The sequence below is a fragment of the Gracilinanus agilis genome, chromosome 4 (genome assembly GCF_016433145.1).
Source record: "Gracilinanus agilis isolate LMUSP501 chromosome 4, AgileGrace, whole genome shotgun sequence".
Lineage (NCBI taxonomy): Eukaryota > Metazoa > Chordata > Mammalia > Didelphimorphia > Didelphidae > Gracilinanus > Gracilinanus agilis.
Genome location: NC_058133.1, coordinates 140,068,377 through 140,086,840, shown reverse-complemented (window position 1 = coordinate 140,086,840; position 18,464 = coordinate 140,068,377). Strand labels below are relative to the sequence as shown.

The window sequence follows — 18,464 nt, the reverse complement described above, 5'->3', positions numbered from 1 at the left end:
GTAGAGAGCAACTTCATTGGATAACGTGATTCTCAACACTGGTATTGAGTGGAAGTATTTTTCTGTTTATTCAGAAATTGAAAGCAATACAGGAGCTCAGAGATGAGCCAGACAAGGAATTAGAAAGTGAGAAGACTCAATCAATGGTTACAGATGTCGATATTGGCTTAAGGCAGTATCATTTTAACCCTACTGTAAGAACACCCATTTCCTCTTACCCTTTTTTCTCCCTTTGATTTGGAGCTATATTCAATAGCTATCTTTGGCTTCTTTCCTCCCTCCTGTTTTCTTTAACTTTCTAGTTTTTTCTATATTTTAAATTCCTCTTAAAAGAATATAAGTTCTTTTGCAATATGGCTAATATAGCAATGCTTTTCATGGCTGTATATATACTGGCTAGATATATAATCTATATCAATTGCTTGTCTTCTCAAAGAGGGAGGAAGGGAGAGAGAGGGTAGGAGAGGATTTTGAACTCGAAATTTTGTAAAAGTATGTTAAAATTTTGTGTTTTATATGTAATTGAGAAGGTGAAATTCAAAAAAAAATTAAAAAAGCATATAAGGAGAAATGCAGATGATTGACAACCATAAGAAATGTTCACAATCCTTAATCTGAGAAAGATAGCTATCACCTTTTCTGCTTCTCTAAGGTCTAGTTAAATTCTTTCTGTAACAGTTCCTGCCCTGGACTTTGAGAAACCAATGGTGCTGTTTGACTGTTTATGTAACTTGGATGAATGGTACTTTGTGACTGTTACTTCTTCTGAGATGGAGTATCTACCAGGTCTTCTCACTCAGACCTTGCCATCTGCCCTTCCACTGATCCCTTATGACTTAATGGATCTTTAATTGGCCCTGAAGATGACTTCCTCTTATCTATTATCTCTCCCAATAGATGTGACCTTGAGAGCAGGAACTGTCTTGATTTTTCTATTTGTCTTTCTAGTTCTAAGTACAGTGCTTCTAGTAAGTATTCAGTAAATACTTTTTTTCATTCATTCATTTAAAAAAAGAAATGGGACAAAGACAGACAATATCAGATCTTTTGTCTAGTATTAGGGTGTATTGTGCTGGTAAGAAGGGAACTAATAATTCCCTCTTGGATGATGCATCCTCTCACCCAACCCCCTAACTTTCTTTTTGGTCAACTCCCTCCCTCAGTCTTGCCTCTTGCTGTGATTTAGTCTTTGTTTCAAGTCCAATACTGGAAAAAAAATTGGGAGAGGAAATGCCTTAAGGTTGCCATTTTAGCAATACCAACTTTCATCTCACAAGCTTCTCCCTAAACTGCTAGATTTGTTTTCTGCCTAGGATAGTCCATATTCATCCTGTTCTCTGCTTTGGGAAGGCTATAAAGATAAAAATAAATTGTCTCCTGTTCAGCTCTGAGATCCCATTGTACCAAGAAAGGTCCCAGAAGTAATAAAGGTCTATTTATCTCCTTCCCTGTATATCTCACCACCCATTGCCTTCCTCTGAGTTACCTTTTAGCAGTGAAACACATACATATCAGTAATGCAGTGGTTAACCACAGCTTTATTTTAATACTGGCTTAAAAGACTTCACTCTTACGAAAATTAAAAAACAAAGCAACAGAGATAAACTTTGGAACACCATATGCTCTCACAGGAAGGGATTAAGGGAGGGTTGGAAAGGGAATCACCATCTTGGATCTGACCCTTTTGGATAAGTTCAAAAAAACCAAGGTCTGTCTAGACACACAACCTGGCTCCAGAGTCTGGGGCATCATGATGACATCATCTCTAAAGTTCTGGCCTGTTTCCATGGGACTTCTTTTCTATGGCTTCTGCTGGCCTGGTCTCTCCCTCTTCTGATTCCAGTGTCTAATGAGGCTGCTGCCCCGTGCCCAGCAGAACAGTGATTCTCTTATTTATTCCTCTTTGGTTTTCCTACCTCTCGAGTAGCTCATCTCTCTACTTTTCTACCTTGTCTTCTCTCTTGTCCTCCTTCCTTAGAAATAGAAGCTTATTTTTCCACCTTCCTCATAGGATTGTTGTTACAAAGATCTACTATATCCCAGTTACTTAATAAATCTTACTTTCCCTTCAATAGTCACAGTAGAATAGCCCTGGAGAGTTTCCTAGCAGCTAGTGGGCATTGGCTTCCCATGACTTGTTATGGTAGAAAGATGAAATCACTTAAAGACCCAAAGGTAGTAAATTGTAGAGTGAGAATTCAATTTGGACTCCAAATTGAGCACTCTGAACTTCACCCAGAGAAAAAACTTGGGGATTCAATTTGAGTGCTTACTGCATTGCAAGGAACTGTATTAGGCATTAGGATACTTAGAAAGTTAGTCAATCCATAAACATTTATTAACCACTTAATATGTGTTAGATGCTATGGACTGGGGATACCAAAAGAGGTCAAACACAGTCTGTGCTCTCAAGAATCTTACCTTGTATAGAATAGGGTGTGGCACAGGTACAGAGCATGTATACAGATAAATAAAATATAAGATTAATTTCACTTAAGGGGGACTTTTTTTTTAAATTTAATTTTATTTTCCCTCAGTTACATATAAAACAGTATCCAAATGTGTATTTTATATGTGCAATCACAAAACTTTTTTTATATTAATCTTTTTGTGGAAGGAAACTCAACTTAAAAAATTAAGAAAGTAAAAAAAGTTTGCTTTGGTCTAGATTCAGACTGTCAGTTCTTTTTCTCTGGAAGCAGATGGCATTTTTTTAATAGGAGTCCTTTGGGATAGTTTTGGATCATTGTATTGCTGAGAATAGCTAAATTATTCTCAGTTTATTATACAGCATTCCTGGCACTGTGTACAGTATTCTCCTGGTTCTGCTTATTTCACTTTGCTTCAGTTCACCTAAGTCTTTCCAGATTTTTTTTTTAAGTCCTTACCTTCTGTCTTAGAATCAATACTGTGAATTGGTTCCAAATCAGAAGAGTGGTAAGGGCTAGGCAATGGGGGTTAAGTGACTTGTCCAGGGTCTCACAGCTAAGAAGTGTTTGAGTCCAGATTTGAACCTAGGACCTTCTGTCTCTAGGCTTGGCTGTCAATCTACTGAGCCATCCAGCTGTCCCCTTCCCAGATTTTTCTGAGCTCCTCCTGCTCACCATTTCTTACAGCACAATAGCATTCCATTACAGCCATATTCTGTTACTTATTCAACCATTCCCCAATTCCCTACTTTAAAATTCTTTGCCTTCCCAAAAAGAGCTACTGCTAAGTTCTAGTTTCAGACTTCCCACCTGTCCGTACCTTCACCCATCTTTACTACATAGCAAAAGAGAGGCAGTCTCAAGGCCGACCTCCGAATGTAAGCTGCGCTTTACGTTGGAGACGTCACCACGACCAAAACCGGAGACCCATTGACTAATGGAAAATGTAGTTTCAAAGTCCCCCCAAAATGTCCACAGGAAGTTTGTCATTTAAAAGCTCAAATGAGCCCCAAAATACCTCTAAATAGAACCCCCCCCAAATTCCAAATAACACATTCATTCTTTTGACTTTGATTGTTTCTCGATGGAGCCATTAGCTTCTACTTGCACAATTCTAGTTTTTAAGACATGATTTTCTTGAGTGAGCTTTTGAACCTTCCTTTTCATTTGACCGGCTCCATTTTTTAAAAGAGTTCTTTTCCTTAGTGCATTTTTATACTTCTTTTACCAATTGGCCTATTCTGTTTTTTAAGTATTAATTTTTTTCAGTATTTTTTTGTGCCTCCTTTACCAAGCTGTTGCCTTTTTTTTTTTCAGGGTTTTCCTGTATCATTATGATTTCTTTTTGCAAATTTTCTTCTACCTCTCTTATTTGATTTTTAAAATCCTTTTTGAGGATTATTATTCTTTTGGGCTTGAGAGCAATTCCTATTTTTCTTGGAGGCTTTGGATATAGCAGAATTGTCTTTGTTGTCTTCTTCTGAGTTGGTGTTTTGATTTCCCCTGTCACCAAAATAACTTCCATGCTTAATTTCTTATTTTGGTGTTTGCTCATTTTCCAGTCTTTTGATTGGAAAAAAACAAAAACTCAAACTGTTAAAGTTAGGCTCTGTAACTGTGGTAAAAGGAGCACTGCTCTAAGCTTCAGGTTATTTGTGCAGCTGCCTAAAGAGCTGACACTGGGGATCTATCTGCTTTCAGTTCTTCCAAGGCGGTATGATGTAAGGAGAGGTGTGTCTAATACTCTCTCCTGGCTCGGACTCTGATCTGTTAGTAACCACAAGCACTGCTGTCCATCTAAGAACTGTGGCCAGGATCCCTGCTCCTCTGCGACTGATGTCTCCTAGTGCTTCTCATCCCCCTGAGACCATGTTCTAGCACTACTTCCTAGATCTGTACATGGACAGTGCAACCCAGAACCAGCAAATAGACCCCTGTAATCTCTTTCTGAGCTATTGATCAGCACCCCCTTCCCCCTTGCTTTCTGTAACTGAGAGCTCCAGAAGCATTTGCTATTGCTTCAGCTTCACCCAGAACCCTTTGTGGAGGTGGGGTCTCAATGCTTTGCACTCCACCTCCATCTCATGTACTAGAGATCCCTCATCCTGGCCTTCTAGCTTGTTTTGGGCTGAAAAATTACTTCATTCTGTCTTTTTGTAGGTTATGCTGCTCCAGAATTCATTTTGAAGTGTTATATATTAGTTTTTTGGAGGGTAATATGGTAGAACTCAGATGTATCTATGTACCTTCTCTGCCATCTTGGCTCTGTCCCAGGTAGGGGAGATTTCTAACAACTTGGGCAGAGTAGGAAGGGCTTCTGATAGAAGATGAGACCTGAAATTATTCCTTAAAAAGAAACTAGGTAAAATCAGGAAGAGGAATTTTGAATTTGCCATTGTTTATTTAGTAATCATGGGCTGTTAAAATTCTACTCTGATTTAAGTGGTTTGGGTACATTTATTTTTGTTGCTTTATCTTTTCCAGAAGCAGGATTGCTAGAACTTCAAAAAAAGATCAAAGATGCTTTTGAGGTTTTTGACCATGAGTCCAATGACACTGTGGATGTCAGGTTTGGAAATCTTTTCTTACATAAAATTATATTACATAGGAATGTTCTTTAAGTCATAGAATCATAAATTACTGAAGTAACAAGTGAAATATCAAGAAACCTCTTTCCTATACATAGAATATATTAGATTTGTTATCTATAGCAATAGTTTTCCACCCTTGGCTTTATTAAAATATAAAAACTGAATCCTTGCTTATTGCTATTTTCTATTCATAGAGACATAGAATTTTAGTAATGAAAAGGACCTTAGGAAGCTGAAGTAAAAACATTTACTCACTAACACTATTTATGGTATATATCCTCAGCAGGGTCCTCACTGTAAGTAGATATTCTTTCTACTTAACCTTCATCAGCTCCTTATCCCATTTTCCACACAAACTGTGGGATACCTTTTATTCTCTCTTCACTACCAACCGTGTCCCAGGCATCCCAGAAATCTAGAAGATGGCCTGAATCACTGAGAAGGCTGAGGCCACCTGATCTGACCTAGACTCCCTCAGTTCTCCCTCCATCCTCTGGAACTTCTCAGCATGATTACCTGCTTTATCTTCCTCTGGATACAGAGAAAAAATACCTCCCCTGTCCCTTACAAAGGCTAATTTCTTTCCCTGTGATATAGTGGGCTAGTACCTCAAACTTATAAGCACTATATGAATATTGATCTTTACAACTCTCTGAAATAGGTGCTTTTGCTTAGTATCTCCCATTTTATAGTTGAGGAAACAGGTTAAATGACTTGCTAAGGATTACACAGCCAGGAAGTATCTGAGGCAGTATATAAACTCAAGTTGTCTGGACTCCAAGCCCAGTCTTCTGTCCACTGATAACTTGTTGGGGTATGAAGCTGCAGGAAATGAGTAAGCAGATTAGTCTTCTACAATGAATAATTGATTCTTTTTTTTAATTACTTTTTCTTAGTTTCACCTAAAAACAAATTTTATCCTTTTAAAAAATTTTTTGAGTCAAATTCTTTCTCTTTTTCCCTGTGTCTCTCTGAGGCAGCAAGCAATCTGATAAAGATTTTACATGTGTAATAACACAAAACATTTTCCCATGTTAGTCATTTTGTGGAAGAGGATTTGAACAAAAAAAACAAAAATGAAGAAAAAAAGTGAAACATATTACATAGTATGAAATACAGTATGTTTTGGTCTATAGTTAGACTCCATCAATTCTTTTTTTTTTTCTTTTTTCTTTTTTTTTTTTTTACATTTTTTAACCCTTAACTTCTGTGTATTGGCTCCTAGGTGGAAGAGTGGTAAGGGTGGACAATGGGGGTCAAATGAGTTGCCCAGGGTCACACAGCTGGGAAGTGTCTGAGGCCAGATTTGAACCCAGGACCTCCCGTCTCTAGGCCTGATTCTCAATTCACTGAGCTACCCAGCTGCCCCTAGACTCCATCAATTCTTAGTCGGGAGGCATTTCTCATTACTAGTCCTTGGGCATCATCTTGGATCACTGTATTACTAAGAATAGTTAAGTCATTTACAATTGTTCTTTATACAGTATTGCTATTACCATGTACAATGTTCTCTTGGTTCTGCTCACTTCACTTTGTATCAGTTAATATAGGCCTTTCTAGGTTTTTCTGAAATCAACCTTCTTGTCGTTTCTTATGGCACAATAATATTCCATTATAGTCATGTGCCACAACTTATTTAGCCATTCTTCAATAGATGAATATCCCCTCAATTTCAATTCTTTGCAACTACAAAAAGAGCTGCTATATTTTTGTACAAATGGGTCCTTTTCCCTTAGAAAAAATCTCTTTGAGATACAGACCAGTAATGGTACTGCTGGTTCAAAGGGTATACACAGTTTTATAGCCTGTTAAGCATAATTCCAAATTGCTCTCCTGAATAGTTGACCAGTTCATAACTTCACCAAAAGAGTATTAATTCCCACATCTTAACATTTTTCATTTTCCTTTTCTGTCATTAGCTAATCCAATAGATGTGAGATGGTACCTTTTTTATCTTAATTTGCATTTCTCTAATCAAGAGTGATTTAGAGCATTTATTCATAGGACTATAGATAACCTTGATTTCTTTGTCTGAAAATTGCCTGTTCATATTCTTTGACCATTTTATCAATTGGAGAATGTCTTCTGGTCTTATAAATTCAATTCAGTTCTCTATGTATTTGAGAAATGAGGCCTTTATCAGATACTTGCTGTAAAATTTTTTCCCTTGCTGTCAACTTTCTTCCTAATCTTGGTTGCATTGGTTTTGTTTGTGTAAAAACTTTTTAATTAAACCATTGCTTCTTTTTAGTAAGTGCCAATTCTATCCATGTGCTGTGACCATACCTAGAACCATAGTGATAATGGATTGGACTTTAGAAGTAGAAATCATCCATTTTACAGATAACAAAACTGACATTCCAAGAGACTCAATGATTTGGTAAGGGCACACTGATAATAAATAGTAGAGCCAGGATTCCATTACAGTATACCTGGTTCCAATCATTCCACAGATAGAGTTATTCTTATTGCAAATCATTGTAAATAAAGAAGGAATTTTGAGGAAGTCTTTCTAAGGGTTAAACTACCTTGATCAACTTTTCCAGAAGAAAGATAGCCTTCATGTTAGAAATAACATGCTAATATGTTTATGTGGTAAATTTTGAAAGCCCTGTAACATGTCACAGGATCATAGGACTAAATAGTTTTTGAACTGAAATGAGTTTAGAATCTGCCTTGTTCAACTTTTTCTTTTTGCAGATGAGGAAACTGAGGTACAGGGAGGTTAAATGGTCAAATAAACAGAATTCAAACATAGGGCTTCTGGCTCTAGAATCAATGCCCTTTCCATTGTGCTACACCATGAAATCCTCACCAATTCTAAATATAGATAATATACAGAATACATCAGAAACTTGTGTTTTGCTTTTGGAATTCTTTAAATTCTTCAATTCATCAGATACTTATTTTGTACCTACTTCATGATAGGCATTGCTGAGGATGCTACTGCTACTAATTGTTATTTAGAGAGTGCTTTAAGACCTCCAAGCTTTTTATGCACATTATCTCATCTGACCCTCCCAATGGTCCCGTGAGGTAAATGCCTCAGTTATTGTTACACTCATTTTGTTGTTGAGAAAATAGAGGTTAAGTGATGTTCGGAGTCACGCAATAAATTTTTGACATGAGCTGTGAGCTGTGAATGCTCTTATCTGCTCTGCTGTGCTATTTCCTCAAAGTGAAAAGCCAGCCCTATTTACAAAAAACATTTTCTTGTGAGGGAAAATGGGAAGAAATTGGATACAAATACAAATAACTCAGTATAAAGTCAAAGGATCAATCAATTATAAAGCATCAGTTAAGCACCTACTGTGTGCCAGGTATTGCACTAGGACCATAGATTTAGAGTTAAGAGACCTCTGAGATCATCTGGTCCAATTCTTTATTTAAATGAAGCTTCTTAGGACTGGTCAAGCATCTTAGCCAAGGCCACACAGGTATTATGTAGTAGGCGCAGAATGGGAATCTGAGTTTCTCTGATCACAAATCTAAGGCAAAATAAGTAGCCTATGAGAAGTAGAAGTAAAATGTGGGAGGCAGAGGGATTTCAGGGTGAATCAGAGAAGGCTTTAAAGAGGAGATGGTATTTTAGCTTAGTTGGATTTCAGAAGCTGAAGATGTGGTGGGAAGAGCATTGTAGGGAAAGAATAGCACAAGCAATTCAAACTAATAGCATGATTTGGGGTAAAACAGTTAACTAATGTTTACCTTCTCTCCATACTTCCTTTGGGTTATCGAGGAAAATGGCGTGTTCCTTTAAAAAATGTTAAGAGGGACTTCAATCTGAAAAAAAAAAAGAGTAAAAGGATGTTAAGAGATGAGGGAGAAACTTGACTTTGGTCAGGAATGAGTGAGAGGATGACTGTTCTCCAGAAGAGGGGGCGAGATACTCTGGGGAGGAAGGATGGGAGGAAAAACTGCTGGCTGTCGGCTCCTTGCTGGAAACTGAGGTAGTTCTTTATTGATGATGATGATAATGAGAGGCCTGGTGTTGTCCTGGGATGTCAGAAAACTTCCTAAGAGACTAGTCAATCCAGATGAGTATGACCTAATTCTGATGCTTCATGTGGGTGTAAGTGACACGGCCACAAGGACCTTAGAAAGCATCACCCAAGGTTTCAGAGCATTGTACCAGGAGAACCCTAGAGCACAATGTTGTTTCCAGGTCTGCTACCTATTGAAGGCAAGGAATAAAAAAAAATGGAAAAGCTGATTAGAGAGGTGAAAGACTGATTAAAAAGATGGTGTCTGGGAACAAGATTTGGATTTCAATCCCATAATTTAAAATATAGGTACAATAGGTTCTTGGCCAGGGATGGAGTGAACTTACTTTTGTAGTGCTTGTTTTTCATTGTTGTGGATTTTTTTTTGTCTAAGAATAGTTTCTATCTGCCCTTTTGCAATTCAGTTGAAAAAAATAATTTTTAATAATTAGGCTTGTTTTGTTTGGTTCCAGAGGGCAGAACTAGGAACAATGTTGGTGGAAGTCACAAAGATGAAAATTTAGGCTTGACATAAGGAAAAATTTCCTAATAATTAGAGATAGTCATAAGTAGTCTGAACTGTTTCAAGAAGTGATGAATTTTCCCTCTCTAGAGGATTCTAGCAGTCTAAATGACCACTTGCTTGGATTTTTTTTTCAGGTATAAGTTATATTACATATAGCCACTGAGGTCCCCTCCAACTCTAAAGTTCTGTGATTATTCTAATAAATAATATTGTTAAAATAATCCCTGTTAAGAGCTCATATTTAAATGTTTTTTGTTTTTATTTTTCCTAAACCCTTTTCTTAGAATTAATACTGTGTATTCGTTCCAAGACAAAAGAACAGCAAGGGCTAGGCAGTGGAGATGAAGTGACTTTCCCAGGGTCACACAGCTAGGAAGTGTCTGAGGTTAGATTTGAACCCAAGACCTCTTATCTCTAGGCCTGGCTCTCAATCCACTGACTCACCCAGCTACCCCCTATTGTCAACTCTTATGAGAAATAGGAACAATGTTCTATTCATGTCTGTATCTTCCCTGTGTCCATTACCATACAGTAGGTGCATGACCAATGTTTGTTGAATTTTTTGTATTGAATTATGGAGGGACTTGAATACCAAATTGAAGAGCCTGAGCCTCTTTTTTTTCCTGTAAGCCATGGGGCTTATTTTTTTTTCAATGAAGGAATGATATGATTGGAACTGAACTTTAGGAAGATTAATTTGGCAGATCTGCATAGAATGGGTACAGGATCTACAAGCCCAGTAAGCCAGTGAGGAAGCTATTGCTATAGTCCAGACAAAATATAATGACATTTTGAATTGGTTTGGTGCCACTTGGAATAGAAAAATGAGTTTAGATTTCACAGATGCTGAAGAATTAAAATTTGTAAAACTCAGCACTTTTGAAATACATTTATATGAAGACAATAACATTATGGTAAAGAAAAGCAACTGTGAAAGACTTAAAGAACTCTGACCCGACTGCAGTGAACAACCCTGTCTTCAGAGGACCTATTATGAAACATTAAGCACCCCCTATTAGAGAGGTGATAAGAAGCAAAGTGCAGGAAGAGAGACACATTTTTGGATGTGGTGACCATGGGCATGGATTCTTTTGGAGCAACTAATTTGGAAAAATGAATTCAAATTTGGGCACATTGAATTTGAGGTGCTGGATTTATATCCTTGCTACCGAAAATTCTGAACAACAAATTAAGACATTGACCATCTCTGAAAAATATGTCTTATTTTGTATCTATAGATTATAATTTCTTTGAAGTCTTTCAGTGAATTCTTTAAAAAAAGTTTTATTTTTGTGTTTTCTTTTTACATTCTATATATTTACTTTGTTCTTCCCATTTTGTGAAAGGTCTCTTGTAATAGAGTAAAACAGGTAAAACTAAAAATACAGTGACCTCATCTGAAACATTTCACATCTATAACATTCCTACCTCACCTCTCTATTTAAAAAAATTAACTGAAATCTTTTCCTTCCTTCCTACACCCACTCCATTAAAAATAAAAATAAATTTCCTCTTACACATATACATAGTTCATAAAAAAACAAATTTCCTCAATGACGATTCATGTAAAAATATATGTGGCTCAATCTGCTCTCTAAATCCATCACCCATGGCCAATCTTCCCTGAAGCCCAACTTTGGTGTTATTGACTCCAGTTGGAGTGTGAGCTCCTTAAGATTAGGGTCTCTCTTGTTTGTATCCCTTTATATACTCCCATGCTTAGCACAGTGTTTGGCACATGGTTAGGTGCTACCCCCCTACCCCCATGAAAGAAAAATTAGGAAAGTGGGAGCATTTTAAAAATTTACAGAAAACAAAGAAAGGTGGCTAGAAAGAATCACATAGTCAAGAAAGCTTTGAAAGTTGTATGTTGAATGGTAAAAACAAACAATATCAGAAGATTTAATAACTCAGGGAGTGATCAACTATGATTTCAGATGACCAATGATAAAGAATGTTACCTTCCTCCTGTGAGAGAAATGATGGACTAATCTGCAGAATGAGAAATTCAAGGACATGGCCAGTATGGATATTTGATTGGTTTGACAAAGTGAAGGGATTTGTTTTTAATCTTTTCCAGTGTAGGAAGAGAAAGGTGGGAAGGGGGGGGGGAATGCTAGATAATTGAAAAAAATTATTATAGCATATAAAAAAGTTACATGTTGAACTTAATATTTTAAAAGAAAACCAAGCTGTATATAATGGAGATTTTCATTTTTCTGCACAATCTTCTTTTTCTATTCTATAATATCTGTATCTCTACATAGTGTTTGTTAAGTTCAAAGATAAAAAAATAAAATATTCAATTTGTCATAAGTTTAAAAAATTATTTATCTTTTTAGATAAATAAAACCAATTATATGTAATAACAAATTTCCATATAAGTTTTCTGAAGTTATATGAATCAAATTGTCTCCCTTCTTTTTTCCCTCCCACCTCTCAGATATAGTAAAGTGATTCAATCTGGGTTATACATGTATCATCACTCAGAACGTATTTTCATATTGTTCATTTTAGCAAGTGAATATATATAAAACCAAGACCCCAAAATGTATACCCAAATAAACAAGTGAAAAACGAAAGCATTCTTTTTCATAAGTCCCTCAGAATTGTCCTGGATCACTGTATTGCTGAGAGTAGCTAAGTCTATCACATTTAGTCATTCCACAATATTGTTGTTATTGTGTACCTTTTCCTGGTTCTGCTCACTTCACCCTGCATAAGTTCATGTAGGTCTTTCCAGCTCTTTCTGAAAGCATCCTATTCATTATTCCTTATAGCACGATAGTATTCCATCACTGTCATATACCATAATTGTTTAACCATTTTCCCAATTGATGGACATCCCTTTAGTTTCCAATTCTTTGCCACCACAAAAAAGAGGAGCTGTAAATATTGTTTTTCAAGGAGGTCCTTCCCCATTTTGTTTTCTTACCTCTTTGGGATATAGACCTAGTAGTCATAGTACTGGATCAAAGAGTATGCATTGTTTTTTAGCCCTTTGATCATAATTCCAAATTGTCCTCCAGAATGGTTGGATTGGTTCACAACTTCATCAGCAATGCATTAGTGTCCCAATTTTGCCATATTCTCTCCAACATTTATCATTTTCCTTTACTGACATGTTGGCCAATCTGATAGGTGTGAGGTGGCACCTCAGAGTTGTTTTAATTTGCATTTCTCTAATTAAAAGAGGTATTTAGAACATTTTTTCATGTAATTATGGATAGCTTTGATTTCTTCTTCTGAAAACTGCTCATCTTGATTGGACCATTTGTCAGTTGAGGAATGCCTTCTGTTCTTTTAAATTTGACTTAGTTCTTTATATAATTGAGGAATGATACCTTTTTCAGATAAATTTGTTATAAACATTTTTTTTCTGAATTTGTTTCCCTCCTAATCTTGGTTGCATTAGTTTTGTTTGTACAAAATCTTATTAATTTAATATAATCAGGACACACATTTTGATGTGAGACCCTTGGTTTAAACTAAGACAATAAAGTCCCTTTGCATCTTCAAAAAAAATTAATATAATCAAAATGATTCATTTTACATTTTGTAATGTTTTCTGTCTCTTGCTTGGTCATAAATTCTTCCCTTTTCTATAGATCTGACAGGTAAACTATTCTATGTTACCCTAATTTACTTATAATATCACCCTTTATGTCTAAATCATTTACACATTTTGACCTAGTCTAGGTATAGAGTGTGAGATATCGATCTATACCCAATTTTTGACATGCTTCCTTTGTTATTTTTATGGCATGATTATATTCCATTACATTTACAGAGCAAAATTTCTTTGTTCTTCAATCAGTGGGCACTCATTTTCCTTGCAATTTTTACTACCACAAAGAATAGTTATGACTATTTTGTTTTACATGGGACCTTTCTTTCTTTCACCTCTTTGGAGTTACATGCTTCATAGTGGGATCTCTGGGTTAAAGGATATGAACAGTTTATTGATTTTTCTTGTATAAATCCAAATTGTTTTTGGAATTATTTTTAGAATCAATGGCAAATTCTTTTTAAATACTTAAAAGAATTCTCAGTTTTGCCAAATCTTTCTTTGACACTGGATTTAACTTTTGGAAATAATCAAAAATCATCTGAAGCCAAACTTGGTGAATAAGGAGATAATCAAGCCTGCAAGATATATTTTTGGTTAAAAAATCAGATATAATTCTTTTAAAAATATTTATTTATTTTAGCCATTTTTTTCTTTTTAAATTTGGAGTTCCAAATTCTTTCCTTCTCTCCTGTCTTCTCTCTCACTCCTTGAGAAGGAAAGCAATATGATAGCATTTATACATGTGAGATCATGCAAACCATATTTCCATACTGGCAATATATTTTTTTAAATCAAGAAAAATTAAGCAAGTGAGAAATTTATACCTTTTTTTGCATTCACAGTTCATCAGTTCTCTCTCTGGAGGTGGATAGCTTTCTTTCATTATAAATCCTTTGGAATTGTCTTGGATCATTATATTGATCAGAGTAGCCAAGTCTTTTACAGTTGAACAGCTTTACAATATTGCTATTACTGTGTACAGTGATTTCCTGTTTCTTCGAATATCACTTCGCATCAGTTCATATAAGTCTTGCCATATTCTTCTGAAACCATCTCCCTCATCATTTTTTTTAAACCTGTGCTTTCATCTTAGAATCAATACTATGTATTGGTTCTAATGCAGAAAGGATCCTACAGCTAGGAAGTGTCTGAGATCAGATTTGAACCCAGGACCTCCCATCTCTAGACCTGGCTCTCTATCCACTGAGCTACCCAGCTACCCTCTTTAATGACTTTTTTCCTGCATATGTGGCAAACCATTATCTGTGTACCTGTTGGTGTGGTGAAGGGGTAAGAGTTTGATGGACCACCTCCTATTTACAATTGGAGACATCTTGGGATGTTCAAGGGAAGAGCTGAGTATTGAGCTCCTCAGAGTATATTATAGGTATCAGATCTAGGATCTCTGGCTGTCAAGAGGCCACTTAATTGGTTATGATGCTGGCCTAATCAATAAACTGATATTTTTACCCAAAATCAATCTCTCAGAATAATTTTAGTTGTAATACTATTTGGCTACATCTGTTTTTTTCAAAGCATTGTTTTCTTCAGTAGTTTTTTGGGTCTCTTTTGCCAAACTGTTAATCCTCTTTTCATAATTTTTTTGCATCATGGTCATTTCTTTGTCCAATTTTTCCTCCACCACTTATCTCTTTAACAATTATGGGAATTCTCACTAGGCTTCGGTTCGGTTATCATTTTCTTTGAGCCTTTTTTTTTGGTAGCTGTTTTCACAGTGCTATCTTCTGAGTTTGTTTCATCTTGGGCTTCCCTGCCTCCATAGTCGCTTTTGCCGCTTTTTAGGGTCAAGTTCTATTTTTTTTGTTTGATTCTTTCCCAGCCTATTTCTTAACTTTGAACTTTATGTTAAAGTTGGGCTCTGCTCACCTTGGGGTAGGGAGCCACTCCACTGTTCTAAGCCTCAAGCTGTTTTGTGCTGCTCTTTTCAGAGCTAGTTCTGGGAGATGTTCAGGTTTTCAGTGGTTCTAAGGTGATATGCTCTCCTGGGCTGTTCCTGCTCTTTACCCCAGAAGAAACCCTGGTCCCCTGTAGCCAAGAGTGCTTGCATTTTTCTTGGAACTGTAACCAGGGCCCCTGCTCCCTTGTGATTGAACAGAAGTGCTCCTCTGTGCCCTGGATCTGTGATCCAGAACTGCATTTGGGCAGTAGAGTTGCCAGTCAGCACCTGCTATACCCAGGGCTGCAAAGTAACCTCTGTAATCTCTTTCTTTCTTTTTTTTTTTTAAACCCTTAACTTCTGTGTATTGGCTCCTTGGTGGAAGAGTGGTAAGGGTGGACAATGGGAGTCAAGTGACTTGTCCAGGGTCACACAGCTGGGAAGTGTCTGAGACCAGATTTGAACCTAGGACCTCCCGTCTCTAGGCCTGACTCTCAATCCACTGAGCTACCCAGCTGCCCCCTCTCTGTAATCTCTTTCTGACTATTTATCCAAGGGTGCTGCTGCTGCAGCCACTTGTTTCTCTAAACAGGCTTCTATCCTGTGCCATAGAATTTTACTTCTGACCTCTTAATTTTCTTAGGCTGGAAAAATGTTTCACCCTGACCTTTGGTTGGTTTTGCCCCTCCAATTTTTTTTTTAGTGTCATTTGGTGTTAAAAGTTCTTTAGAGGGGAATGTTGGGAGAGGTTAGTTGGATACTACCCTTAATCTGTTATGTTGGCCTCTAAGTCAGGCATAATTCTAAAACCATAAGATGAATTTTTTCCTTGTGACTAGAAAATAAGGAAAAAATATGATTATACTCAACAAGCCAGTTACTTACCCAGAGAATATTTGTTTCCTTAAGATCTTGCTGAAAGTTTCTAAAATTGAATCAGTTATAAAAATGTTCACTTCTAATAATCTATCTAACAGGGAGTTTGTCTTGGTTAGAAAAACTTTTGTTGGGAAAAAGGACAGGAAAATCATGTTCATAGCATACTAATAGGGGCATTCAGTTGGTCTTAAAAAGGGATTTCTATAAATTAGCATGTTATACTGTTTTGGAAATTTGTTTGGCTGGCTTTAGCCTTTTCTTGTGGTCCTATGTAAATTGCCTCTAAAATTCTTAGGAAAGCTTTGATTTGTTAGTAATAATAGGCATAACAATTATACTAGCTTTTCCAGAAATACTTAAAAACCCTTGCATACTTTAAAAAAAAACTCAAGAGAGGTAAGGGCGAGGCAATGCCGCTTAAGTGATTTGCCCAGGGTCCTACAAATAGAAAATATCTGGGGCTAGATTTGAACCTGGTGCCTCCTGTCTCTAGGCCTGACTTTCTGTATACAGAACCATTTAGCTGCACCCCTTAGCATACTTTTAAAGCAGTCTACTAGAAAATACTTTTTATTTTAAGGCCTAGTTATGGCCCTTATATCACTATTTCAAGGCTTTAAATGCTTTAAGGGAAACATTTTTTTAAAAAACCCCTATATTTTGACTTAGATGCTATACTAAATATTGGTTTCAAGGCAGAAGAGGCAATTGGGGTTAAGTGATTTACCCAGGGTCACACAGCTAGGAAGGTAAAATTTGAGCCCAAGACTTCCTATCTCTAAGCTTGACTCTATCCACTGAGCTTTTAGCTTTTATATAAGTCTTGATGTTAACAAAGGTGAGGTAGCAAGAGGATGGAAGTGGGAGGGCTTAGAGAAATGGAATGTATCTGTGTACATGTATACACACATATATGCATATTTATTATAAAGACAGGCTTGGCAATAGAAAATAAATTCTATATAATTTGATGTTTTGCCTCCTAGAACTCTTCATTAACTGGTTCTTCATCACTCTAATACAGTGATGATTTTTATCTTGTAGAATAGATGACATTTAAATATCACTTTATAATATACAAAGAACTTTATATATATTATTTCACCTTTAGTGATAAATATATTATCACCTCTGTCTTCCCCATGAGGAATCAAATTCAAAGGTTGTGACTTGTTCAGGGTGACATATATAGCTTGTATGAGATAACTGAACTTGGGTCTTTAGGTTCTAAATTTAGTGTTTTGTTTTTTGGTCCCCCCCCCCCCCCATCCTTCCTTGGAGTACCTTCTGAATCATCAAAAGAAGATGATTTGTTTTTATATTAGATTTGGGGTGAGTGTATTTTGGGGGCAGCTAGGTGGCGTATTGGATAGAGTGCTGGGCAAGTTACTTAACCCTTGTTTGCCCCAGTTTCCTCATCTATAAAATGGGGAGAATAATAGCACCTACCTCCCGGGGTTGTTGTGAAAATAAAATGAGAAAATATTTAGAAAGCACTATATCAATATTATTATTATTACTGCATTCTAATTCTCTGAAAAGTTCTAAACCATGTATAACATATATTATAAATTAAGGGTGGGCAAACATAACCTAGGATAGGAACCTTGATAAGCCACATTAACAATCCATTAGTTATTCATTCCTGAGATAGATAGATAGATATCTATGTAGCTAAATATGCCTATGTATACACATAAACACATATTTCTTAATGGCGTGTCTGTAAACATAATTGTTTTTCTTGGCTTGTCAAAGCAATGTCCTGATTAAATGCCTGCTTTTCAATATAAGTTCATAATAACTTATTAACCAGAATACTACATTTTCTACATTTAAAGATAACAAAAGCTTTGTTAAATTGTAATTTTTAAAATGAATATTTAATATAGACATATATATGTCTACACATGTATTTTAATATTCACAAGAGTACACCCTTAAAAATGTTTCGATAGCTATTTGCCAATAACTATTTTTCAGATAATCCCCTGTATGTGTGAAAAAATAGCACGGGCTTTTCAGAGCCCCAAAGTGTTATTTCCCCGGAGCTGGCTCACCTTCCAGGCTGTTTCGAATATTCAGATTTTACCAGCCAGCTTCCCCATCCCCCACTTTTACCTCTGGTGCAGAGAACAATGGCCCATTTTCCTCCCCGGGTGGGTACCAGTATTTCCCTGGTTCGGAGGAGTGATGTACTTCCCTCCGAGGGCTGGGATTTGCTGTCTATATTACACACAAGAGAAGTCTTCTTAAAAATAAGTCAGGATAAGAAGGTATCAGGGAGGCTTAATTTTGGGGGGGAAGGGGGCTCTTCAGTTGTTCCCAAGGACCTTTAAAAGTCATAGCTGGTGCTGAACAAGATAGCAGTACAAATTTCCCAGCCCCTGACTTAATTAACATTCGTTGGGGTGAGTTAACTAAGGACATTCAGCCTTCATTTTGACTTCATCGTGTGCTTTTGCCAAATGGAATCTAATCTCAAGAAGAAAAAAAGGGAAAAGAAAAAAAAAGAATCTAAACCCTCTTTTCCATTTTGGCTTTGGCCTCCCTCCTAGCCCATGCTTTGGAAGGGAAGGGCCCTCAGC

The 18,464-nt window shown here is 36.5% G+C and overlaps 1 protein-coding gene across 1 annotated transcript in view; it reads left to right on the top strand.

Annotated features, from left to right (window-relative positions):
* Positions 1–18,464, top strand: part of EFCAB2 (EF-hand calcium binding domain 2) — a 110,593-nt gene that overhangs the window by 35,773 nt on the left and 56,356 nt on the right. The window contains exon 2 of the mRNA XM_044671807.1: positions 4,914–4,998. Within this exon, the coding sequence (XP_044527742.1) occupies positions 4,914–4,998 (85 nt within the window). The remainder of the gene's footprint in view (positions 1–4,913; positions 4,999–18,464) is intronic.